This window comes from Panthera pardus, unplaced genomic scaffold (assembly GCF_024362965.1).
Source record: "Panthera pardus isolate Hobbes unplaced genomic scaffold, ASM2436296v1 HiC_scaffold_10, whole genome shotgun sequence".
NCBI classification, from domain to species: Eukaryota; Metazoa; Chordata; class Mammalia; order Carnivora; family Felidae; genus Panthera; species Panthera pardus.
This window is the reverse complement of record NW_026526655.1, coordinates 54643816-54668611: the sequence shown is the minus strand read 5'-3', so window position 1 is coordinate 54668611 and position 24796 is coordinate 54643816. Positions and strand designations below refer to the sequence as shown.

The window sequence follows — 24796 nt, the reverse complement described above, 5'->3', positions numbered from 1 at the left end:
AGGAAATTATTAAAATATTTGGTAAATTCCTAAGAACTACTTGACAATAGTTTAAAATTGTAAAGTTTCAGCTTCAGGTCTGTGTGGAAGGTAAAAACAGAGACATTACAAAAATATTTGAAAGGTTATCTCACTCTTTTTATTCTGTCACTGTCTATGGTCATCTGATTTCAATAGTGATTTGGGGCTATTCCAAATATAGGTATTAAACGGACTTTAAAATGCTGTGAAGGCACATAAGATTTGCATTCTACGTCTTAGATGTGTATAAGAGGAACAGAGACTAATATTAAGGGTTATTATGTGCTGTCAACTTGCTACCATTTTTGCATGCATTAACTTGCCCCCAATGACAGAGCTAATAGGAGCAGAGCTAGGACACGAATCCAAGACTGTGTGATTGATTCCACAATCCACCCCCACTACCACACAATCCTACCTCTCTCCATCTTGTTATGTTGCGTATGTGGACATATGATTTCTCAGTGACTGTTATATTGAATATAGGATTTCTCAATGTCTGATTTTTATATTGATACACATTCACAGCTAAGTTACTGTGAAATGTTTCACAGCATAAGGAAAATGAAACTGTACAATGCGCCATCTTTTACAAAATGTGAAACTGAGAGAAGCCTGTACAGATTTGTGTCTTCTCAGAGGTATGGGATAACCACCTCGGCTACTGTGTGCTCACCCTGCTCGGCAAGTTTCAGAAGCCAAACTCCAGGGGCTTGAGAGTCTCTTATGAACGCAAACAGACATCACCAGCAAGAGGCCCACATTGGCCTCCACCAAAGATACTGTACATCGCACATTAGGTATGTACAGAACCTCTGAGCCAGACACTTCTTTGGCATGCTCTTTAACTTCTTACCTCATATCCGTGTTCCGTCTTAGGAACAGAAATTTTTGAAACAGTAAAGTGAGGGCTTGCTGTGCGGGGGCGTTTATCCACATGGACTAATCTTTCAGTTGTTAGATCTGTAGTTTTCTTGATCTGCATTGAAATGAGACTCAATGACACCACTGTCCACCAGACGACCACAGCAGTTAAAATTGCTTTCCCATAAATAGGGTAAAAATCTAGGGGTACAGACTCACCTGTGATGAAATGTGCATTCCCATTTGATCAGTAGTTGTGATATGAGTCTCAGAAGGAGCTTGGATCACTCTAGGCTTGACTGCTTTAGGGACAATGTGGGGTTCCGAGGCTGGACGCTGGGGACGCTCAACAACCTTTGTGGCAGAAATGTGCTCCTTATAGCCATACTCCAAAGTGGTCTGCTGAGCGTACGATTCTTTAGGACGCTCAGGCTCCCTGGGCTCTCTGACACGGGCCTGGTCCACTGCAGCAACAACCGTTGCTACAGCTTCCGCCTTTTTCCCAACGTCCACCTGGAGACAAGGTTTCCGGAATTAATACACAGTAACACCAAGTCAAGCTGGGACATGTTCTCCAAGGATAGTCATTAGGAACAGACAAATGCCTAAAGGTGTGGTAGGCCGATGGCACCTGTGTTATATGGCTGTTAATGTCTCCAGAAATGTAACTCGCAGATACATTTAGGAACTTATTTCATTGATTATTATAATGTAATGGACATCTAGTTAGATACACTCTATATACACCTGTTTAATTAGACAAGACATTAAATCACACAGACACCACATGGGACAACACAGTATGGATACAAAATAGTAAGGAGATTTTGAGTTTTTCTAGGATTTTGTCTGAGGCAGTTAATTAGCACTTGGGAAATCAGAATTTGGGGGATGGTTATCTTCATTGATTATTTTTATTAGCCTGTCAATCATTTAGTCTAGTGTTGTTGCAAAGACAGTAATGATAAAAATACACTCAAAACCATCATAGACCCATCCAGAAAAATCAGTTGCTACAGAGTTGTACGATTGCGTGCAAATCTGAGATAATATGAAAGCTCATGGAACATAGGGAGCATATTAATTTTCTTATGATTCCCTAGGGATAAGAATTTTTAATCTATTAGGAAATATCTTTCTTAAAAAACACAAGTGAAGAGACTGTGATTAAAATGAAAGTGTTAATAATATTTGGATTCAAGAGAACCACCTTTTGCAGTAAAGTTCAATTTGCTTTGGTTATGACTGGGAGATAAGTGCAGAAAAAACCAGAAATGTTGTTTTCTCATTTCCATGAATCTGATTAACATAAATGAAAACAGTCTGCAGAGGTGTTTCTCTTTTAAAGAAAGAAAACTAGCTGATATGCCTTACAAATTAGGAGTCTATGCAATGCTTGGAAATAGCAAATCCTAAAAATCACATCGCTGTGTCCATCACTGCTCTTTAAAAGTAATGCTGGAATAGTTTATTAATGTCCATTTTTCTTTTCTGCTGCCGTGAAAAGAATCTAGATCACAGCTGAAATGTTCTTCAAGGATGCTACCTGTGTATCTGTTAAAATTGTTCTCTCAATCATTTAAGATAGAAATGAGGGGTTTTTTTTTTTCTGAGATGAAATTGGGCCTTTAGCGATCAAGGGCTTCATTCAGTGCCTCCTTCCAGTAAGCCACAAACACCCTAATCTGCCTTGAAGGATTGCAAACGCCATTTTCACTTTACCATTGCATCTTAGAAGAAGCTGTAAAATATACGTGAGGCTTAGGTGTGTTTTCATCTGGCCTTCTTTTTTAAAACATATAGGCCATTAGTTGATTTTAATTTTATAGATGCTTCAAAATGTTATCTGTCTCTGACAGATAACAGAAATATATTTAACATCTATCATGTATATTTAATGTAGACTAAAGATTCAAATGAGATATAATGTAAATGTAATAATTCTATAAGTGGTATCTTAAGTATATATACACTTTCAATGTATATGAAGTCTGATATGCCATTCTACATATGTGTACACACATTTAAGATAGATCACTTTGTTTGTAAAGTGACGTTTATATTATATCTCATTTGAATCTTTCAACCAGTCTATGAGGTAACCAGGTTGAGTTTTATTTTAACAGTGAGAAAACTCAGGCTCAAAGAAATGATCATTTGCCGACCAAAATGTACAAATATGCAAATCTTGTTCTGAATTTAAAACTTATGCAAAAAAAAAAAAAGAATCTTGATTATGGGTAGGATATTTCAAATTGGGGGAGCATCTATGTATTTTTCCCTGAGTTAATGCATATCAAGTCCACATACAGCTATTGTTTCATAGACAACCACAGGCGTGTTTACTTTGGTTCAATTTACTTGTCCTCTACGCTGGTACCACTTTTACTTCTTAGTGGACTCTAAGCTCTCTCATATTTTTGGAACCTAGATCAGCAGGAAGAAGAATTGGAGTAGGAGACCCCAATTCAGAGCAGTTAAACACTGAGAACTAATTTAGGCAAAGCAAAGAAGAGTGTTACCTAATCTGGCTCTTCACATCTAGAAATGCTAACTGTTGCACTGGAGGAACTGGACAGGGTCTAATCAGCTCTAATGTTTATTGACCACTTCAGCGATTAAATGAAACACTAGGAACACAACGACTCATGCTGGATGAAAAGTTATGGGTGCTGGTGATAAAATGGGATGAAGCAATGCTTTTCACCTCCACAGCATCAGTTTTCATCTCCTCATGAAAAAGATGGATTTGTTCTTGCTTAATAGCAAATCCTTCTCTAGTCCTTGGCAGTGTGGCTGGTTCAGTAGATTTTGCAGTGGTAACTACTACTTTGGGTACAGATATTTTCTCAGCTTCCATTCTTAGCTAATTTTTAACAACAAAAATAAGACAGTCAAATTTATGTGATTCAGAACAAACAAAAATTTAAATACAATCTCTCATGAAGTATGTTACGTATTAGAATCTCCATTACCAATGAGATTTCTGAAAGGCTGATATGCCAGTCAATATCCTACTTGGTTAAGTGTTTGGAAAGTTGACCTTCAATCATGCCTTAGGAGAAAACCCAAAAATGTAGAGACAGAAAACAACACTGAGAGAAATATAGACAGGACTCAGCCATGACACTAAAGAAATTGAGTTGCTCATTTCCAAATACTATATTGACAACAAGGAATAAAATTAGGTAAATAGCTTATTTGGGGTAAATGACAGAATCATAGGAAGTTGGTTAATTCATGGAGATTCATAACTACAAATAAATGCTACAAATAAAGTTTTTCATGGCTAATGTGCATTCTAGTTGGAGGATTCCTTCGCTAGACTTGATACTGCATCTTGTTAGCATTAGCAGTAGTATGGCGGGCTTTATAATTTTCTCATCTGGTATTTACAGAAAGAAAAAAGATAACCTTTCACCTGAAAAAAACTGATGGGTGATTTCCTGAAATAAGTCCATACTTTACGAAGTAATATATTGAATTCACGACCCCTCAAACCACACATATTCATGACAGTAAGTAAGATTCATCACTTACTCATACTTTTTTCTTTAATATTCACAGGATATCTTAAAATCAGCCTGCATGCAATTTTAATCAACTTCCAGAGAACTTATAGATGTTAATAATAAAAAACATGGAAAATAATAGTGAGGAGATCAGTGGGAGAGGAATATGTAGTAATATTAACATAATAATTTGGTTTTTTAGTTTCCAATTGTTTAATCATCTAAACAATGAATTCGGTTAATAGTGTCTCATACAGAAGAAACTCTTGAGATTGGGTATTAATGTATTATCAAAGAGGGGACTTCACACTTGGAATAGCAAGCGTCACCTTTCCATGAGTAACTTGGATTTGTTCTTGTCTACTGGCCACTCCTTCTCTAGTTCTCAGTATTGTTTCTTGTTCTTGGGCTTTACCAGTAGCAACTGCTATTGTAGATAAGGCAGTTTTCTCAGCTTCCTTTCTCATCTGATTATTACAGTAAAATCAAAGTGTCAATTGCACAGGGCTTTAGACACACATGGTATGACCCTTCCCCCCCTCCTAGTGGGGATGCAAGATGAAGTTATTCGGGGTTAACTACACAAAAGAAGTTACTTGACAATGTTTGCATATATGGACTGGGAGTCACAAAATTTAGAAATGTTAAATAAAAAAACCCACAAAAATCTCTCCATTTGATTCTATATATTGCTTTTTAAGAATCAGGCTAAAAATGCTAACTTTCATGCAAAGAATAATGGTTGAATAAAATGAGTTATCAATGTTACAGATGGATGAAAATCAAATGTACAGATAAAATTAATGGTAAGCAGTCACACATTTACCATTGTGCTTTTAGTCTGGGATTCAGAAAGGAAAATACAGACTACCAATTCATAGAACATCATAGTTAACGGTTTACTAGAAATTAGTTTAAAGATAAATTTTTCCCATCTCAAATATCTGTATTCACCTTTTCCTGAGTTATTTGAACTTGCTCTCTTTTGGTAGTGATGCCTTCTCTAGTTCTTGAAACTACATCTTGTTCTTTGATTTTGGGTGTGGCAACTATGACTTTAGGCACCACTGTTTTCCTAGTTTCTTTCATTATCTGGTCATATGATAAAAAGAAAGGTGAGAAAATGGTCATTAAATTTCATACAGCCTCTAATAAAAGAACCTGAAGTCAAAACTGAGAAAGGAAGCAAATGTCTTCCTGTTCCCGGACATTTTCATCATGCTTAAACACATAATGTGAGTTACTTTGATCTTCCTTACTGTTTTATTACATAACAATATCAAAATGAGTGCAGTCTAAAAGAAAAACTTGTGATCAGCAACAAAAGAATAAAGGATGCACTTCTCTTTCCCACATTTGTCTTACTATAATCCACGAGAAATTCCATTAGAGTCAAAAGCAACACATACTTTTACATTTTATCAATTGACTTGAAAACTGGAATCTACGGCAATAGGAAGATATTAAAGTGAACTATCATATCATATCATGTTAGTAACAACCCCAAGAAAGTTTGAAAGTTAGGAATGAAAAGTGGCAGTGAAAGCTGGAGAGGTGGCAAAGGGTTCGTGACAGATTCTGAGGGAGTTTTCTATTTGAGCTATAAACAGAGGGGGTGAAAAAGTGATGATTAAGACCCATGATGACAATGGAGGCAGCCTGCACATGAAGTGATGAAGAGTGAATTTCACACCAGCAGGAAGTCATCACCTTTTCATGAGTCATGTGCATTTGATCATGTTGTGTGGCAACTTCTTCTTGAGCTCCCAGGATTGTTTCTAGTTTTGTGGACTCTGCAGTGGCAACTACCACCATGGATGCGGCAGCTGTCACGGCTTTCTGTTTTATCTGATTTTCAGAGTAAAATAAGGGTTTGAGTTTCAACAGGCACAAAAGAAATGGCAAGATACCCTTGCAACATCAGAAGAATACAAAATGATTAGCTCTGAGAAAGAATCACATTTCCATTTTAAGGGCCAACACTTAATGGTTTAAAACACAGACTTTTGTTTTCCTGAAAAATAGTCTATAGGCTTCTTTTCTGCCCACCTGCTCCTTAGCAGATTGTCCTAGAAACTGAAAAGTTCTCATCTCTGGGACATGTTGACACTCTGGGACACCCAATGAGTGGCCACGGGCAAATGGCTGGAAAACTATGGTCAGGCTGAACTTGCCAGTAAGTGGCATCGCAATGGCAACAGGCATTTCTATGCTCTTGATTATGCCAAGTAGAGTTCTTGGGCATTCAAAGTCTCTCACTCACTATAAGGGGATGGAAATTCATTCAATAGCCTCTGGCCAGCCTCCAAAGTGTATAATGTTCTCAGCTAGACCTTTGTAAAAAGTAGCTCTGGGATCAGCAAAGAACTTGAGATCAAGATAGGTGAGTGCAGGCACCCTCCTGAACATGAAAGAATTAAAAATAGATGCTTCTTTCCTGACACGTTAAGGTTTGATGTCACATGTGGAAGAGAAGTGGACTTTAGTGACACAGGCTGTTCTCACGTGGCTGTATGGCACCAAAGCAGCAAAAGCTTTAAAGCATTTTCTTGAAGAAGTACCAGTCAACCCTGATGTCCAACATTTCCTCACTCTCCCTTGATATTTACATGGGAGTGTTCATGGCTGGTGTGTGTGTGGACACAACATGTCTTACAACCTAAGCGACTGAGGGCTCAGGCTATCCATTAAAAAACTGTACTGGGGGTAACTTGATTGGGGTGATATCTATCTTACACTTAAATATGCGCCAGAGGGATGCCTGGGTGACTTGGTTGGTTAAGCATCAGACTTTGGCTCAAGTCATGATCTCATGGTTTGTGAATTTGAGCCCCACATCCGCATCAGGTTTGCTGCTGTCAGCACGGAGCCTGCTTTAGATCCTCTGTCCCCTTTTCTCTCTGTCCCTCCCCATTTGAACTCTCTCTCTCTCTCTCTCTCTCTCTCTCTCAAAAAATAAACATTTCAAATAAGTAAAAAGTTATGCCCTAGAAATGTCATAGATGTGCCCCCAAACTGTTCTAATAGACAATCTCCCCAAAATGGATCAATTGAGTGAAAAACTGCAATGAAAACAGAATTTCCATCATGAAAGAGTTTCCGTACTAGACAGAGAAACAACAAAAAGAAATACACACACAGGACTCCTCCATTTAGAGTTTCTGGTCATAGGGCACAGGCAGCTGGCTAGAATGCATTATTTGTCCATGAATTACAATGTAATGACAAAACTGGACTTACTGTTTCTTGAGTTACTTGTTTTTGTTCTTGCTTTGTAGTAATTTGTCCAGTTACTCTAGTTTCTTGTTCTTTGGCTTTGGTTGTAGAAATTACTACTTTTGGTACAAACGCTTTTTCAGTTTCTTTTCTTATCTGAAATCAATGATCAGAACAAACACTTATTGTCTCCTGATCTCAAATGGAAGTGACATAATGTTTATAAAATAGAAATTTGAAGAAAGGAGTAAAATCTTCTTTTTCTGGACAGATCACTAAATAAATTATCTCATTTGCCTCAATAGGACCACACTCCTTCTCTGCCTCAACCATAATTTATGCTGCTCAGGGGAAAAAAGGTTGATTTCAACACCATTATCTGAATTGGAGAGTTGTCTTCTTTGAAAAGACTTTCAATTTTTACTAATGGATATATGGCAATACTATTCTATGCCACTTCTGTCATCTAAAGGTTGATCTTAAAGAATAGGATATTAGAATGAAAGGCCTTAGAATTTGTCCGACCCTTTTATTTTATATATGAGAAATCAAGTATGGACAATTTACAATCTGCATTCATATGTTATTTTTGCTTTGAAAACTTTCTTAATTATGATGGTTTGGAATATATCAAGACTTACTTTTCTAAAACTGAGACATTACAGGGAGAAAGTTTTACACATATCTTGGGCAAGATGTTTTCCAAATCCTTAACCTTCCAAAGGAGGCTGTTTGGATCCGGATGCCTAAGGTGTGTGTGTGGGAGCGGGGAAGCAGTTTTCCCCTTTTGCCTCTTTGCCGTTCTCAGACATTATCCCTGGCGTTCAGGATCTCAGGGTTTAAAGGAGACGTGAAAGTTCATCTTCACAAGATGCCCAGGTGGCTCAGCTGATTAAGTGTCTGACTCTTGATTTCAGCTTGGGTCATGAGCTCACGGTTTGTGAGTTCCAGCCCTGCATAGGGCTCTGTGCTGACAATGTGGAACCTGCTTGGGGTTCTTTCTCTCTCTCTCTCTCTCTCTCTCTCTCTCTGCCCCTCCCTACTCATGCTGTCTCTCTCTTTCTCAAAATAAATGAATAAATAAGCTTTAAAGGAAAAAAAAAAAAAAGAAAGTCATCTTCTCAAACCACCCAGCTGGCTCCGCTGGCTGAAAGCCTCACCAATTGTTTTTTTAAAAAAAATGTATTTTCACCTGTTCGTGAGTTACGTGCACCTGCTCTTGTTTTGTCGTAATTACTTCTCTGGTTCTTGATTTTAATTCTTGCTCCTTGGCTTTATCGGCAGCCACTACTACCTTAGTTACAGCAGTCTTCTTCTCTGCCTCCTTTTTAATCTGATTTTCAGAAGAGAAAGGAAGGAAATAGTTTCATGCACCTTATATAAAAACTTACAATAATAAATCAGGATAAAGACATAAACGTCACACAAGAGAGGATAAGGAGGAAAGCTAGAGTGATTTTAAACTACATAAAAAAAATCTATTCAAATAGGAGGTGGGAAATTATCCTCGATTTATAACACTTTTCAGCCATGAATCACATGTCACATTTGAGGTAAGTAAAAGCAAAGGTCTCTTGGGAAGGCTTAGAGAAAGGTAATGTTTGCCCTGCAATAGTGGTTTCTGTGCCTGGCTCTGCAACTGAACTCTGGATTGACCGGTCCAGAACTAGAGAAATGAATGCGCATACACTCCTCTTTGTTTGGCTGACTTTTTGGGCCACTCTTTGCCTGTCTTGACCCAGGACCACTTTGATACTTTGAATTCCTTCTCTGGCCTCCTGTACTAACTCTCTGATGGCTAACTCCTGTGTGTTTTCCTGCCGGACACGGACGAGGTAGTCAGGTAACTTCTCTCTCGAACACCCTGGGTATCTCAGGCCATCCGTTGCTCAGAGTGTCCTAGAAACCCGGGCCACATTGGGCTCAGGGCTGTCCTCAAAATGACTGGAGCACTGGTTTGCCATGGGATCGCTGCATGCAAAGCTCGTTCTGGCTGGCCACATGCATACCTGTTCTTGAGCAGGTTGGATGTGCGTGGCAGTCGTGGTTGTCCTCTGAGCAGTCTGCTCTACAGCGCTGATGACTGGTTCTCTCACTCTGGCCATATCAACAGCAGCAACGACGGTCGCAACAGCTGCACTTTTGTCAGTTTCTTGTTTCACCTGGATTGGAAATGACCAAGTCCCTTTTTAAAATGACATGCCCAGCAGCAAATACAAGAGTGCAATGGAAATGAGCAGCTCTAGTAAAGCATTCACAGGACAAGCATTTGTCATTGCCAAGAGATATAGGGCGTGTACCGTTAAACCCCGTATTTTATAAAAACCTGACAGATTAGAGCCTTCATCCCCATTAAAAATGATTTCACAAAGCACGAGCCAGATTTGGTCTTTAGTTTCTGTTATGTTCCCACGTGCATATGCATTTCCCCTCCAACCTCCAGAGACGGGGCTTCGTGGCAGGGTTCTGGCTGGAGAAAGCAGCCATGAAAGGAAACAGGACAGCTCTGACAGTACCTCTGCAGCACCAGTAGCCACAGCCCCGGCCGCGAACGCAGCACTGGCCGACACGCCGGCAGCAGCTCCCGCTCCTCCGCTGATGGTCACTTGCTCCTGGATCCCGTATCTCCCTTCCCATCTCTCTTCTGTTCTGATCTGAGTGGCGCTTGTCACCGTGGTTTCTCTCATCTCAGCCTCGGACGAAGCCACATAGCCCTCTTGCTTCCAAGGGGGAGGCACTTCGGGGCCTGTGGCCGTGCTGGGTGTTGGAGTCTTCCGCATGAGTAATGGAGACCTAACAGATCGGATGGGAGACGTGGAGATCCTCCCGGCCGGAGACACGGACCTGAAAACCCAAGGGCAGAGGTCAAGAATGCCAAGACGGAGAACTCCTCCTCGGGTCATCAGATTTGAATAATGGAAGGAAAATCTGGAAGTGTTTAAGGCAGAGTTTAAAAACCTGTGCCTCAATAACCGATTCAGAGGCTAACAATGTACTTGATTGAAAGTAATGTGTTTTAAATCTCAGTAAGCCTTAATCTTATCTTCTGTAATTCCGTAAGAGAATCAGACTGAATTCTAAGCTAAAGAATTCTGTGCCCTGCCCCACCTTCTCACCATTTAAAAAAAGTCACGGCAGCAGGAGGTCTTGAAAGACAGCCAAAGAAAGGACATGGTGAATATGGTAATCATAGCTCTCAATTTCTTTGCACTCTGAATTCTGGTGAGTGAGGGCATGTCAGACAGGTGTTGAACAAAGAAAGGTGTCTGTAATCAAAATGCTTGTGCAATTAATTCTAGGCTAAATACGTTACACCTTTCCTCATGGCTTTCACATGCCCACAGACTCTGTGAAGCTCCAGGCCAGGAGGAAGCATTCTTGGTACTTGGCTTTACAGAGCTTTTTAGGGCGTAGGCTGTGCAATGCACTGTGAAAACTGCCATTCTGGTCAAAACGTGTTGTGAACTGCTCTTCTTAATTTTCTCTGTGTTTACCTTCAGGCTCATTTTGTCGGACTCTGGACTTCTTTTAACATCCATGTAGCTACTGTGGTAACTGGCTATTTTGAAATCCAAGGATCCCACAGCGTTATTATTATTATTATTAAATTGATAAAGTGCTTCTTCCAAAATAGTTTTCATTGTTTTTTTTGTGTGTATATCCAAAGTGCAATAGCATCATTTGAAGAATCTAGGTGTAAATCCTGGCATTTACGGCCAAAAAAGACAGTCCCTGGTCTTCAGCAGTAATTCGAGGGGTTGACCAATTATTTTAAGACAGTTTTCATAATTTAATTCTTGATCAATTCTTATTTTTTCCCTCTAGGTGGCAGTATTGCCTTATCATTGAATTATAACTACTACCCATAGAAAAATGTTTATAAAAGCTCTCTGGCATTAAATGAAATGACTATTCTAATTAAGGTTGAAGATACAGCTGATATCTGCTCTAAATTACAGAGTAACTTAATAGTACACTAAAATATTAAACAGTTTCATGAGGAAATGTTTAGTCATTTTCCTGAAGAAGGGTTTTTCTTGGTGAAAATCAATTTACATTTTATAAATGAAGTTGTAATCAACTAAAGGGAAACCCAGGGGGACATGTCCCTATTTTAAAAGTGACTGCATTAGAAATATAACAAAGACAAGTTTAGAATAATGAGGGTCTACACCAACTGATGAAAAGCAAAGTGACATGTACTTCCAAGTTTCAACCTGTGCCTTACTCTTGCTGTTCACCATAAAGTGGGCTTATTTCAAAAAGAGTTAAAGACATGATTAGCAAGACTTGAGTGATTAGCAGCAGGCTGCAGGTAAGCCCATAACTGTGGAAAATCAATGTAATTTGTGTCATTATAGGAAAGTGCTTATTTTTGCTCTTACAATAAAAAGTCATCACCTGGTCACAGCTAGATACGTGTACCTTATTCAACAAAATATGTTTGCCTTACTCTACGACAAAAATCAAGATTAAACCATTAGGCATTTTAGGAAGGAGTCTATCTTGGATAACCATTATTTGCTCCACAAATTGCTATTTTTATTTCTTATTTGAAAGCAAATTTCAGGGACCAAGTAATGGGGATTGTTATTAATGAACTGCCAGAACTGCTAAGACAGTCAAAACGCTCCATGGAATCAGGAAAGCTCTGTAATTTTCAATGACCCTTAGGCTTGGATTAAAAATATAGTGAGGTTGTTATCTCCCCCAGATATTCACATTTGGCCTGTCTTGTGATTTCATGGTGTGCAAACTCAGAGCTAGCCTGAGACAGAACACTTTATTTATTTGATAGTCAGACATATTTTTAAAACTCAGCTTTTTGTTCAAGGCTTCATATTAGTGTTTGTCAGAACCATTAATTTTCAAAGTGGCCAATATAATAAAATTTGGAAAATATCTAGCATTTTTCATATATTTGTTGGACATGTACATTGTCTCCTGTATGAAATGCTTGCCTTCTGTTCATTTTTTCCCATTTGTGTTGCTTATTTATTTCCTTTAAAAATTAATTTGTGGGGAGGGTGCCTGGGTGGCTCAGTCAGTTAAGTATCCAACTTTGGCTGAGGTCATGACCTTTGGCTGAGGTTCATAGGTTCCAGCCCGCGTCGAGTCTGCACTGTCAGTGTGGAGCCTGCTGGGGATTCTCTCCCTCTTTCTCTGCCCCTCCCCCACTCACACTTTCTCTCAAAATAAATAAACTTAAAAAAATAATTTGTGGAAGCTTTTTAATGCATTTGGCACTTAGTCATTTGTCGTAAGTATTGCAAACATGCCCCCCCTAGATCTACTGCTTGCATTTTGCTTCTATACGGGATCTTATCGAGCATCAACATATATAGTTGTTTAAGTTATGCACTGTTTCTGGCTTGTACCATTCATATTGTAGCTATAGTATATTTGATACAATACTTTTATGGCAGAGGCAATGAAATATCTTGAGGAAGAGGCACTTCTAAAATATTTTCACAAATGCACTGCTTGGCTTAGCAATGACCTTACTTTTGCCATACATACATTTTTATTTTTGTATAATTGAATCTCTAAATCTATTTTTAAAAGCTCTCCCCTACAAATGTTTCCCCAAATACTCTCATTTTTTTTAGTTTTTATTTTTTAATTTAGCTTTTTAGTCAGGCTGAGATTTATTTTGTACATGGTTTGAGGTAGAGATTAATATTTGTTTTCTTCCAAATGGATGGCTAATCAGGCCAGCACTCTTTATCAAGTAAAATACCCTTTCCCCCACTGACCTGAAAAGTCAGTTTGATTAAAAATGGAATTTCCAGATACTTGAATCTATTTCTAGATGTTTTGTTTTGCTTCCCTAATATGTTTTTTATTCACCTACCAATACCATACTGTTTTGATTTCAGTAACTCAAATAAGTTTGAAAATTTTTAGGTCAGCTATCTGGCTATTTTCCTTTTAAAATTTTTCTTGGCAGGGGAGTTTTCTCTACATTAAAAAAAGTCATAGGGGTGTCTAGGTGGCTCAGTTGGTTAAGTGCCCGACTCAGTTTTGGCTCAGGTCATGATCTCACGGTTGGTGAGTTTGAGCTCTGTGCTGACAGCATGGAGCCTGCTTGGGATTCTCTCTCTCTCTCTCTCTCTCTCTCTCTCTCTCTCTTTCTCTCTCTCTCTCTGCCCCTCCCCTGCTCATGCTCTCTCTCAAAATAAATAAATAAATATGAAAAAAAAATTTTAATCATATAAATTGGCTAAGAACACTCTTCTAATTCACTCCAAACTGTGTACATTTTTCTGATCATCATATTAAAAACTTCAGCAGGTTAAGCCAAGTTCCAAAGTTTCAAATTTGTTATGGATAATTTATACTTGATTATATAATTTCTGAGCCCTGATGATACATGCTCACTTTCTAAAATACTTCCATATTAACTAAGCATAGAAACCGATTTTATTTTCCACATAAAATGACATAAACATATGCACAATATTTAGAAGACTTTACTTATTACCAGAGCATAAGAACATTTGTATAATTATTTTCTATTTACAAGGAACCTTTAATTATCTCACTGGATCTTCACAACACACCTTGAGATCTTTCTTGTCGTGATTTTCTTTAATTTATAAATGGTATGACTAAGACCTTAAGCAAATTATTTAATTTCTTTGGCTCCACTCAACTTGCCTAACTATAAAATTAGGAATGATAATTCGTAGAGGTTGCTACGACTATTTAATGAGATAATATGTATAGAATGCCAACCAAATGTCTGATTGAGAGAAAGCGGTCAATATATAGTAGTGACTATGTCAGGTTGATTGAACATCGGGCTTCCAACCCTAAATTCTGTGCTCTTTTTATTTTGCTGCTTTCTCTTGGCCCCTAATGCAGATATTTGTTAAATGGAATACAAATAGGAATTCAGAAATGGGGTTTATAAAGTCTTCCAATTTACCTGTGGACAGTGAGGATTTGTGAAAATCGTATTCAGCACCTTTCGGCTTACCTCCTTTATCACGTGCTACGTTTTTTATTGCTTCCTTCTATTTCTCTTCTTGCTGGATGAAACCTAATTGAAAAATGCATAGTGACTTGCTCTCCTTTGAAAGGCTTTACCTGACAGGAGATGGGGTTGGTGCCCGCACATGTCTGACCGGGGAAGGAGAGTGTCTGATGGGCGATGGGGACTGCTGTCGAGCCAGCTGTGCTTTGGCAGCAATGGAGGGTGGTGTGGGAGACCTTGACTTTGGCTTAGGAGGGATCCTGGGAGGTGTTTTATGTGGCAGCTGTTGCCCAGCGGCACCATCTATGACCATCTCAACTGTTGCAATTGATCTGGCATCAAAGTGGGCTTCAATCTTCTGTAAAAGAAGAAAACAAAGCCCACGTTGAGGAGGAATAGTTGGTGAAGCCACAATCTGAAATCGGTTTGAAAACCGATAGTATAGAAAAGTACCTTTTCAGTTCGGGTCTGTCTTGTTTCTGAAATCTGAGCAGTCGAAACAATTGTCTTTGTCTTTTTAGCGGGTACTACTTCTTCACCTGTCAGAAGGGAAAGACAGGTGTTTAGCAGGGCGACCCATTTCTAAAGAGATTATGTTAATTCTGTCTATGAAGTCAGTAACATTTTCTAGGTATTTTGATGGAGAAAAATGCATAAGGTTTTGGATTTTGCATTAATATACATCAGGTTTTAAAATACAATATGTTCATTATTGGGTAAGAATTTACTTAGAACCGTATTTTTTCACATCCATTATTGGTCAACAATTTGAAAACACAGATGACTCAGCTGAGAGACTTTCTAGCTTCTAATGGGCTTAGTAAACACAGATTGCTTCAATGATTATGAGCTCCTGCTTGGAATCTCAGAGACTTTTCACCCATGCTGAAAAGCCTGCTTTTCTGCTCGCAGGTTCCCCAAAGCCTTCGAGGGGAGCCAGGACGGCCTCTGGCTCCACTTCCTCCTAGATCAGCACTCTCTCCTCCCTGTTACTCAGTCTCCAGCACGCACCTTGAACCAGTAATTCGGCAGTGGAAGTAGCTCTTCCAACGCTATTGGTGGCATTTACTGAATAGGTCCCGGAGTCTTCGGGGTATGCTTCTGCAATCAGTAAGCTGTAGAGGTCGCCTTCTTGTGAAATTTGAAAATCAAGGGAGCTCTGGATTTCGGCTCCGTCCCGGTAGAACTTCACCACAGGTGTAGGGATTCCGGTCACTCTCACTTGGAGTCGCACTTGGCTTCCTTGTCTCACGGTCATGCTCTGCAGTCGTTGAACAAAGTTGGGTGGTGCTGTCTCTGCTGCAGGGGGAAGGGAGGAAAATCAGCACTGCAAGCCAGGGTGCTCCAAATAGGTTATTTTTAAACGATCACAGCTCCGTTTCCAAAATGAGGCGATGACTCTCTGAACCAAACAACCTTGACTGTCCTTGAGCCCAGCTCATGCATATGACAGCGAAAAAGGAGCCAGAAGATGGCAGAAGGCAATCCCACAACCATATTTTATCATATTCGCTTTGTTTAGTTTGGCAGTTCTAGGCCACCACAATTTTTTTTTTTAAAAAGCCTAGATGTCATTATAACATTTTTAGAGAATATTTTGGACACATCTTCCCAACCTCACATCTAGCACTATATTAACATGTTAAAATAATTTCTGTATATTTCAGTAAGTTGCATTAAAATGAATCCCAACGGCTGTGATAAGTGTACCCGTGACTTATAGAATCATTAAATTTTAATTTAATGTTAAAAATCCTAAATTACCTCCAAATTGATTAGTATTCAAATAACCCAAATATTTACTTGCATTTAAAATGTTAATCTAAATAGTGACATGATTTAATGTTAGTTAGGCTACAGAAAGGGGATTATTTGGTTAATTACACTGAAAGAAATTTTTAGGAATGTGAAGAGAGAATGGGATTAACTTTGACATGTATTTGAGTAATAAACAACCTGTCACCCCTGTGAATTTTCCATTTCTGGATTTTCCGGATAAATGTTAAAGTTCACACGCGATGTTCTTGATACACCTTGTGTTTAGATCAGTAACAGTCCTATACTTGAACATGCCGGCAGCATAGTTTATTGGATAATTATATATAACGTTCCGTAGCTGGTTATGCAGGTACTGTTTCTAGCGTGTAAAGTAAGGCGATGTTTCATGTATTAATGTCTTACCAGGAAGTAAAGGATGAAGGAAAATGACAGAGGCCATGAAGAATAAGTAGTAACTTTTCCGAGGTAACTGCGTCATGCATTTGCCTTTTTCTGTGTAATGTCTACCGTGTACTATTATTAGAAATGGAAAGTAAGTGAAGCATTATTGAACTTTATAGTCGAGAGCAGTTTTCTTAAATGGGTGGTCTGTGAAGACTTGCCTCAGTATCATCTAGGAGCTTGTTAAAGCGTAAATTCTTGATGATGTACCTGTTTCCTTAGTAGGCTTATAAACAAGGCTTTAAGCTTTTCCGCTTGCTCAGAAACATGGTTTTTAATATTTCCTTAATATATTCTTGAATGTTTAACATGTGTATAGAGGAAATGTTCTCAGCCACTTTTGTGCTGTCTTTTGAGAGGAAAATTGAGGCAAACAACTTTGCTATCAATTGAGCCTCCTGGGCCCCTCTCTAGATTTTAGCCACATCTACTTGTCCCTCAGTAGCTCTTCCTGGACCTCCTTTCCCGTGTGCTGGAGAGGCCCTGGGGGCAGAGCAGAGGACAGATGCGTCCCCTCCAGCCTACCTGTCACGAGAAGCTCAGCAGTACTAGTCGCTTGTCCAGATCCATTGGTGGCTCTCAGGGAGTATCTTCCACTGTTGGCTTTAGTCACGGCGGGGATCGTCAGTCTAGCGCGGCCATCGCTAAAGGAGATCTGCACGCCGGGCAGAGTGGAAGTGGAAATTGCCTGGCCATCCCTAAACCAGCTCACCTCAGGAACTGGGAAACCTGGAGCACAAATACAATTCATCTTTATGTTGGAATGGGGCTCTGCAATGTCCTCTGCTCTGTGCTGCTGTGTTCACCATCTTGTCCTAATGGTATGAGCTCCCCAGAGTGTAAGGCCACTTAATGATGAGGAAAACCTGACAGCCACACGATGAAAGGGTCAACTTGCAGACAACGAGGAGGTCTGTGGGTTCATGTAGAGGTCAATACCTTCATTTAATAGGGAAGGAGACTGAGACCAAAAGAGGCTCAGTGATTTTTCCAAGGTCCCTCGGCCAGCAGTGGCACATGGACGATTAGAATCTCCAGCTCCTGCCCCCCTGTCCCAGGTTCTCCCTGATGCAATTTAACGGATGGCATTAAAATCATGAAAGGGATTTATAGAAGTGCAGAGCCAAGGAAACTTTGAAATAAAAAGTGACTGTTGTCCTCTTCAAAAACAAAGAGCAAAAGCAGCAAAGGGTCCAAAAGCACTGCCTAGCAAGCACAAGAGGTCAAGCCCGTCCGTGTCCGCCCTCTGTGGTTGCAGGGACACTGTCTCCTCGAACTCTCCTGCCTTTCAAATGTGTAATCAGCAAAAAACGCCAAAGTGCAGAGAGAGACGGGGTCTCATATAAATGACACAAAGCCAAAACTAGTCTTACAGAACAACATGTATACTTGGAGTTGCAGGTAGAGAAGGCAAATTCTCTTCAATTGTCACAAATTGTGGAGCTAAGAACCACGTGTACGTGGTTTGATATTTTAAGGATAGTAACATTCTGTACATTCAGAAGGCATGAGGCAAATTCAGAGCATGGTTTATTTTATTTTATATTAAACTGTGAGGTGGAGAAAATCAAGAGAACATTTGTTTCATTGTCCTTACGTGAACCCATCTCCCACCATGACCAAGGGAATAGTTTATTTGCCTAATTCATGAATATCAAGTATCTTCAGTGCTGTTTTCCTGAGAATTTATTAGCACGGAGTGTGAAGGAATAAGAGGCTATGGGGAAGCAAGATCCCACTAACTTCATAAACAGGCAAAATTCCCACTGAAGCCAATTGCGTTCAGCTCAGTTCAAAAGTTACTGAGTGTTACAAGGTAAATAAATGTATTATTGTAAAGTCAGAGTTTATCATGCGTGAGAAGAATGGAGTTGGTCTCTATATGCATACACAATGGAAAATGAAGAATGACTATAGGATATTTGTGCAGTGTAAAGGTCTTATCCAGTTAGGAAGAAGATTGCTACATAAAATAGAAAAAATGAAAGGAAAAAGAAAGGAAAAGGAAATCTTATTTTATATCTTTATTATAAGCCAAAAAATATAAAAAGAGGGATAGTGCACCATGGAGGTGCATCAAGCTTGATTTTTAATCAATCCATACAATTTTATAGGACCAGTTACGATACTGCGGACAATATTGATTAAATAATTTTGAAATTATTTACAATGTAGTTTGTAGATTACCCTCATTTTTTTTTCAGAAGACAGTAAGTCCCAGAAATCATGCATTTTTTGGAACCACCTCTAATATGAGTTATGAAGAAGAAAAAGGGGGGAAAAACCAGAAGAACTTTCTTTTAAATAAAATTCTAAAGTCAATGTTTATTTCTCTTTAATATATAGACCAGGGTGGCATATACTATTTTTTGTTGTCGTTTCCAAAAGATTGGAAAACCTTTTAATTCACTAGAATCATTTAATAAAGATTGAATATACAAGAGTAAAATAATTAGGAGTTAGCGCAACACTGAAAGTTTTCTGCTTCTTATAAAGTCCAATGTATTGTTATTTCCCATTGTCTGGCACAGAGCAGTCAGCCCCAGGCTACTTGCCCCGCAGCTCCATGGCTGGCCCCCTACTGGGCTTCAGTTCTTGGCTTGCAGTCTGGCTCTGCAGCTGAACCCAAAAATAGAATGACCAGATTTGGTTGTACTTAGCTGCTGGATTCTGACAGCAATTTTAATCCAATGCTAATTATTTTGCTCTGTGGAATTATAAATATGAATAAAACATTTTTAAGCCATTATATTGTCAGATTTTGTCAGTACTCTGTGAACGGTATACCCTTATAATGGCCCTCCATACAGTTGGACCAATTTTACAAAGCGGAAACATGGCTTAAACTTGGTGTCAGGTCATACAGCCAAGTTAAGGTACTGGGGAGAAGATGGACAAAAGGAAAGTGTGAAGGCGTGAGCTTACCACTAATGTGAGCCTCAAAGGTTGCGGTACTACCCTCCAGTACCACAACGCTTTGTAACGGCTGCTTAAACGTCGGTGCTTGAGTGGTCATCTTTTTAGGCACTCTGAAAAGGAACATAAAATAAGTTAGAATGTCACAGCTAAGGGCCACTCTGGAGCTACTTTGTAATGGCAGAGACACACATTTTCAAAGAGATTAATCCTTAGGTCGTCTGTGGGCCTAGAGTGATGGGTAGGCCTTCTCCTTTGTGCCTTGAATTTGAACATGGGCCCCTGTCTGAATTGACCTGAAGCTAACAGAGTAAGAAGTCTAAAGAGAAATGGGAAAAAATTCAGGAGAGCAGAGCAAGGAGTGTCCTCTAGTGGTCAAAGAGGGAAATTCAGTCTTACCAAACGTGGGACACCAAGGTGAGAGAAAGAGGGAAAGTTGGAATTTGTGGGGGTAGAGAAGAACAATAAAAGATGTGTGGAAAGAATAGAATGAATCTGTGCATCATTTCAATGGTTGAGAGACAATAATTAAAAAAAATTCCTTCCTCCCAATATCTTTTACTCACTATATCTCCATTTATAAAGTTGACATAGTTTCAGGCAGTATTACTTCAGGAAATCTTGGTGGCTACTTAAAATAGTCACCAACACTAAAAATTTGAACTTTGCAATTCTTTCCTTACTTGGAAAGTTCTGGAAAGTCTTGGTCACTATGCAAACCTTTCACAGACAGCATATAGTGCAGTCTATTTCTAATATTTCTTCACATTGTAACTGCTCAATAAATGTTGCTCCTGCTGAACTGCATAGGAACATTTAAACTCATGTGAGCAGGCCAACTTTTATACAGATCTGAAAGAAAAATACTGACTTGAGTACTTAATAAGGAACAAGGTACAAACCTGAAAAATGGAATGCTGATGTGAAGTGTAAATGAAGTTAAAAGCCCCATGCTTTCTTAACACGAATATTCAAAACCAAAGAAATGAATATGAAATTTGCAGCTAGGTCCTTTTTTAGTGGGAGAAAGTATTTTGTCCATAAGTTCCAGAGAGATTGTGAAGAATTTTCTGATGCATAAATACCTTATATTCAATTGTCAGTTACTTCATTCCCGATTTTCACAAAATTCCCTGTTCACTACGACTTTATGGAAAAATAATTTTTCTAGAAAATTCTGTACCGGAAACCCATGGGGGAGGGGAAGGAAAAAAAAAAAAAAAAGAGGTTAGAGTGGGAGAGAGCCAAAGCATAAGAGACTGTTAAAAACTGAGAACAAACTGAGGGTTGATGGGGGGTGGGAGGGAGGGCAGGGTGGGTGATGGGTATTGAGGAGGGCACCTTTTGGGATGAGCACTGGGTGTTGTATGGAAACCAATTTGACAGTAAATTTCATATATTAAAAATAAATAAATAAATAAATAAATAAATAAATAAATAAATAGAAAATTCTGTACCTTACTGTAACTTTTTATTCTTTAGTTAAAAGAAAATGAAACCAGAATTCTGAGCCAATAAAATTTACACTTGGAAAATTCAAATAATATCCCCAAGTTTTTGTGAATCTTTTGCCAAGAACTCCATATGGCATATTACATTGAGGACAAATAACTTTTTGTGTCTAACTTCCTCTGTTTACAACCTAGTGCATCTTCTAAAAATAGCTGTATTCTTTGACACCATTTATGTATTATATACCAATGTATTTACAGGCATTTATAATTTGTAATCTAAATCCAGGAAGATGGGAAGTCAAAACGTATTTAGATATTAAGTCTTTAAAATACTATTTCTTACCCTCAACACCAACATTTAGCTCATATATAACTTGCTTACGAACTAAATTAAAATGCATAATGAGATCCTGAGTCTTTTCTAAAACTATGATATAGCTTTCCCCCCAAATTTCTAAATATATTACAATTATCTTATCTAAATTGGCCTTTTATTCCTATTGGATAGGTAACTTTTGTTGTTTTAGCACTTGCTCTTGAAAGGCCTTTGTGTAATTGGGGCTGAAGGTATGCATCTAAAATGTCATGCTCCCAAAATAAACTCTCCAGTGTTGACTGACAGCAGGCAAGTGTTTTGTCACTGTCCCGCAACTGATACCTCAGCAGTTGATTCCCTTAAAAAGTCATCAGGGTGTAGCTGATGCCACATGCATTTTATCAGAGCTATTCTTGGTGTGTCTCACTTTATCACTGAGTAATATAACCTTGAACACTCTCAACAGACAAAGAGTCTATAACAGAAACAAACATTTCTATCACCATTTCTGACCTCAACTTTAACACTTTTAGAGTAGTAGGTGGATCTAAACAATTTGAATCATCGACTGTGCTGATACGCTACAGCGTTGAACTTTTTAAAGAAAATGGATTCAAATAATTGAAATTCAAATTCAAATAATTCAAATAACAGAACGGTAACAGCGACAAGTAGACAAACACTTCTGCGTCGGAACGTTTCATACATTAGAACAAAAGTTTGAATTGGGAACTAGAAATCAAGAAGGAAGGGACCCTACTGTTAAAAAAAAAGAAGAAGAAAAAAAAGTAAAGATGCTGCTCACCTGATTTCTCAAGAGTGCCCAAAAAGGGTGGGACTAAGCCCAAGGTTGCTTCTGAAACGACGTCCTATCTAGAGTTGGTTTTCTCGACCATCTCCGACATGAATCGGTGAGCCTCTAAACTTAAAAACAAAACTACACAGTCAAGACTGTGCAGTTTTGTTTTTCTATGCAATCCCTACACCCGAGGCGAGGCTGGGAATGCACGACTGCTCAAGAGCCAGGGCTGGGCTCTGCCCTTTTATTTACCAGATCTGCTGACAGCCCCACATCCCTAGGGCAGGCCCCTGGGTGATTGGCTGTCTTAGGAAAGCATGATGGGAAAGGGACCTATTTGGTGGTGTCACAGACCACCTGTTCTTCTGATTGGCAGTGCTAAATTTAGCATCTCAAAAGAGGCTTTACCAAGGAAATAGAAGTGTATTTAAAGAACAACTATTGAGGCTGAGAGAAGAGCATTTGTTAACATCTGCAAACACTGATTTGAGACTTTGTGGCAATAGCAGGCATTTGTGGGCAGTTATATAAAATAGCCTTTTACCTGAAGGGCCTGACCTTGTGAGTCAGGCCCCACTCCTCTTCCCTTCCCCCACACAACCAACCAAATGTACCTGTCAATCAAGACAGCAGATGAGGGAATCTATCTCATGCATTAGACTTCACCTTCTTTGAAGAATGAGTGCCTCTAAACTTTAGCATTGAGAGAGCTCATTTACACTATCTACATTCTCCAGAATCCACTTGTACTTTAGGAAGAATTAAGTCAATGTTAATGAGCTAAGTGTTTATACGGCCCTGCAAGACATAATGTGGAATGACAAAATCTGAACTCTGCTTAGATTTAGTCTATGCAGTATAATGATTTCACTTTTTTTTTCAGATTTCATATCTTTCTGGCATTAGTATTTACAAATGTGCATGCACTGTTTCTTAACAAGTAGCGAACTCTTCTGTTTAAATCATCCATAGGGTTCTTTTTTCCAGACACATGAAGGCTGCTTTACTTATCTCTGGAGTTTGCTGTTACTAATGGGAAGTGGTTAGGAAATGATATAGTTGCTATTTTAGGACTGAATTTAATTTCAAGCAAGAGATATTTCAAATAGAAAAGAGCATACCAAAAGATCTTTATAATGGTTCAGCCAAGAGATTTGTAAAACTTCACTAAGAGGGAAGAAAATTGTCTTGTTGGTAATGGAGAAAGACTTTGTTTAATAAAATAGACAAAAATTTTAAAATTTAAGCTCAGTTTATTTGTGTTTTTAGTAAAAATGTTCTGGGTTGTGGAAGAACATGGCCATGCATCAGACTTTTCAACTTCTTGCATATTTCATACTTTATAACTATTTATGTCATGATTAATTTATTAACATTGAACAGTGCTAAACTATACTGGAAAACTAGTGTAGTACAATTATATACATAAGATGACACCATGTATTTACTTAAAAATCATCTCCTTTACTTCAGAGGTGATATCTGTATTGGTGGCATCATTTTTCCCTCTATTGACTCTACCTTCAATAATCCTGTTTGATTGACTTTTTCAGAAACAACTAGTTTCATGTCGTATGTCTTAAAAAATATTCTCAAGAAGAGACTCATGTTACAGGCAAGCTGCCAGTCATAAAGCAAAGTAAGACTAGAAATGTGTGACCTCTCTGATTTGGGGTGTTCACCAATTGGCTATCTATTTAAAATGTGCTTGTGCATGTGTGTGTGTGTGGTGTGCATGTATGTATATTTTTTAGGTTCATTTGATCTAATGTGAAGCATGTTAATGTCTTGTTATTTTTGTTGGAACCAAAGTCAAAGCCCTTTATTTCTTCTGGGAACTAGAGGGAACGAATGGGTAGAATCTTGAAGCTTGCGTCATCTGGTGCAAGCTGGTGCAATTCAGGGAGCTCAAGAGCTGGGAAAATGGGCCATATATTATAAACATAAGGTCCAGTGTCTGCCTCCAAAGTTTTTTGTCTATTCACTGTTCCTGAACATTTCTAGACTTTGCAGTATTGTCAAGATCCTTGCCTTTTGATATTTACATCCTTATGTGACATTCGGAGTTAAGAAAGAAAGGAAGATAGGAAAGAGGAAGGAAAGAAGGAAGGAAGAAATAAGGAAAGGACTAGTAAGTAAATAACTAACATACTAGTCTAGAAAGAAGCTATATTATTTTGGATTAGTGAACAGTAGTGGACAGCACATGATATCATGGTAAGCATTAGTTTTAAAATTAAGTATGCCATAGTTGGAATATAGTAAGCTAGCCCAGTGGAAACCAAATACTACTCAGATTTGAGGAGTTTGCTGATGCAGTAAGATCTTAATTTACCACCCTAACAGTGGAGCAGAGTCCCATAGATAATCCAAAACAGCTGATAGTTCAAATATAATGCCTACTTAGTTTTGGAATGCATGGTGTGATTCTTTTTGAACATCAGTCAAAGCAATTCAATAAATTTTTATTAAGTATATGCTCAGTGCTGAATGCTATGC

The 24796-nt window shown here is 38.6% G+C and overlaps 1 protein-coding gene across 2 annotated transcripts in view; it reads right to left on the bottom strand.

The window, feature by feature from the left end:
- Positions 1 to 22507, bottom strand: part of TTN (titin) — a 277219-nt gene extending 254712 nt beyond the window's left edge. For both annotated transcript variants that reach the window (XM_053907301.1, XM_053907295.1), the window contains exons 1-15: positions 22304 to 22507; positions 19738 to 19841; positions 17338 to 17541; positions 15604 to 15891; positions 15046 to 15131; positions 14706 to 14950; positions 10130 to 10457; positions 9623 to 9775; positions 8806 to 8946; positions 7638 to 7769; positions 6108 to 6245; positions 5352 to 5489; positions 4727 to 4864; positions 1105 to 1398; positions 878 to 1000 (exon numbers count right to left, since the gene is read on the bottom strand). In XM_053907301.1, coding sequence (XP_053763276.1) covers positions 878 to 1000; positions 1105 to 1398; positions 4727 to 4864; positions 5352 to 5489; positions 6108 to 6245; positions 7638 to 7769; positions 8806 to 8946; positions 9623 to 9775; positions 10130 to 10457; positions 14706 to 14950; positions 15046 to 15131; positions 15604 to 15891; positions 17338 to 17541; positions 19738 to 19828 — 2499 coding nt within the window. In that variant the 5' untranslated portion in view covers positions 19829 to 19841; positions 22304 to 22507. The remainder of the gene's footprint in view (positions 1 to 877; positions 1001 to 1104; positions 1399 to 4726; positions 4865 to 5351; positions 5490 to 6107; positions 6246 to 7637; positions 7770 to 8805; positions 8947 to 9622; positions 9776 to 10129; positions 10458 to 14705; positions 14951 to 15045; positions 15132 to 15603; positions 15892 to 17337; positions 17542 to 19737; positions 19842 to 22303) is intronic.
- Between the last annotated feature and the right edge of the window lie 2289 nt (positions 22508 to 24796).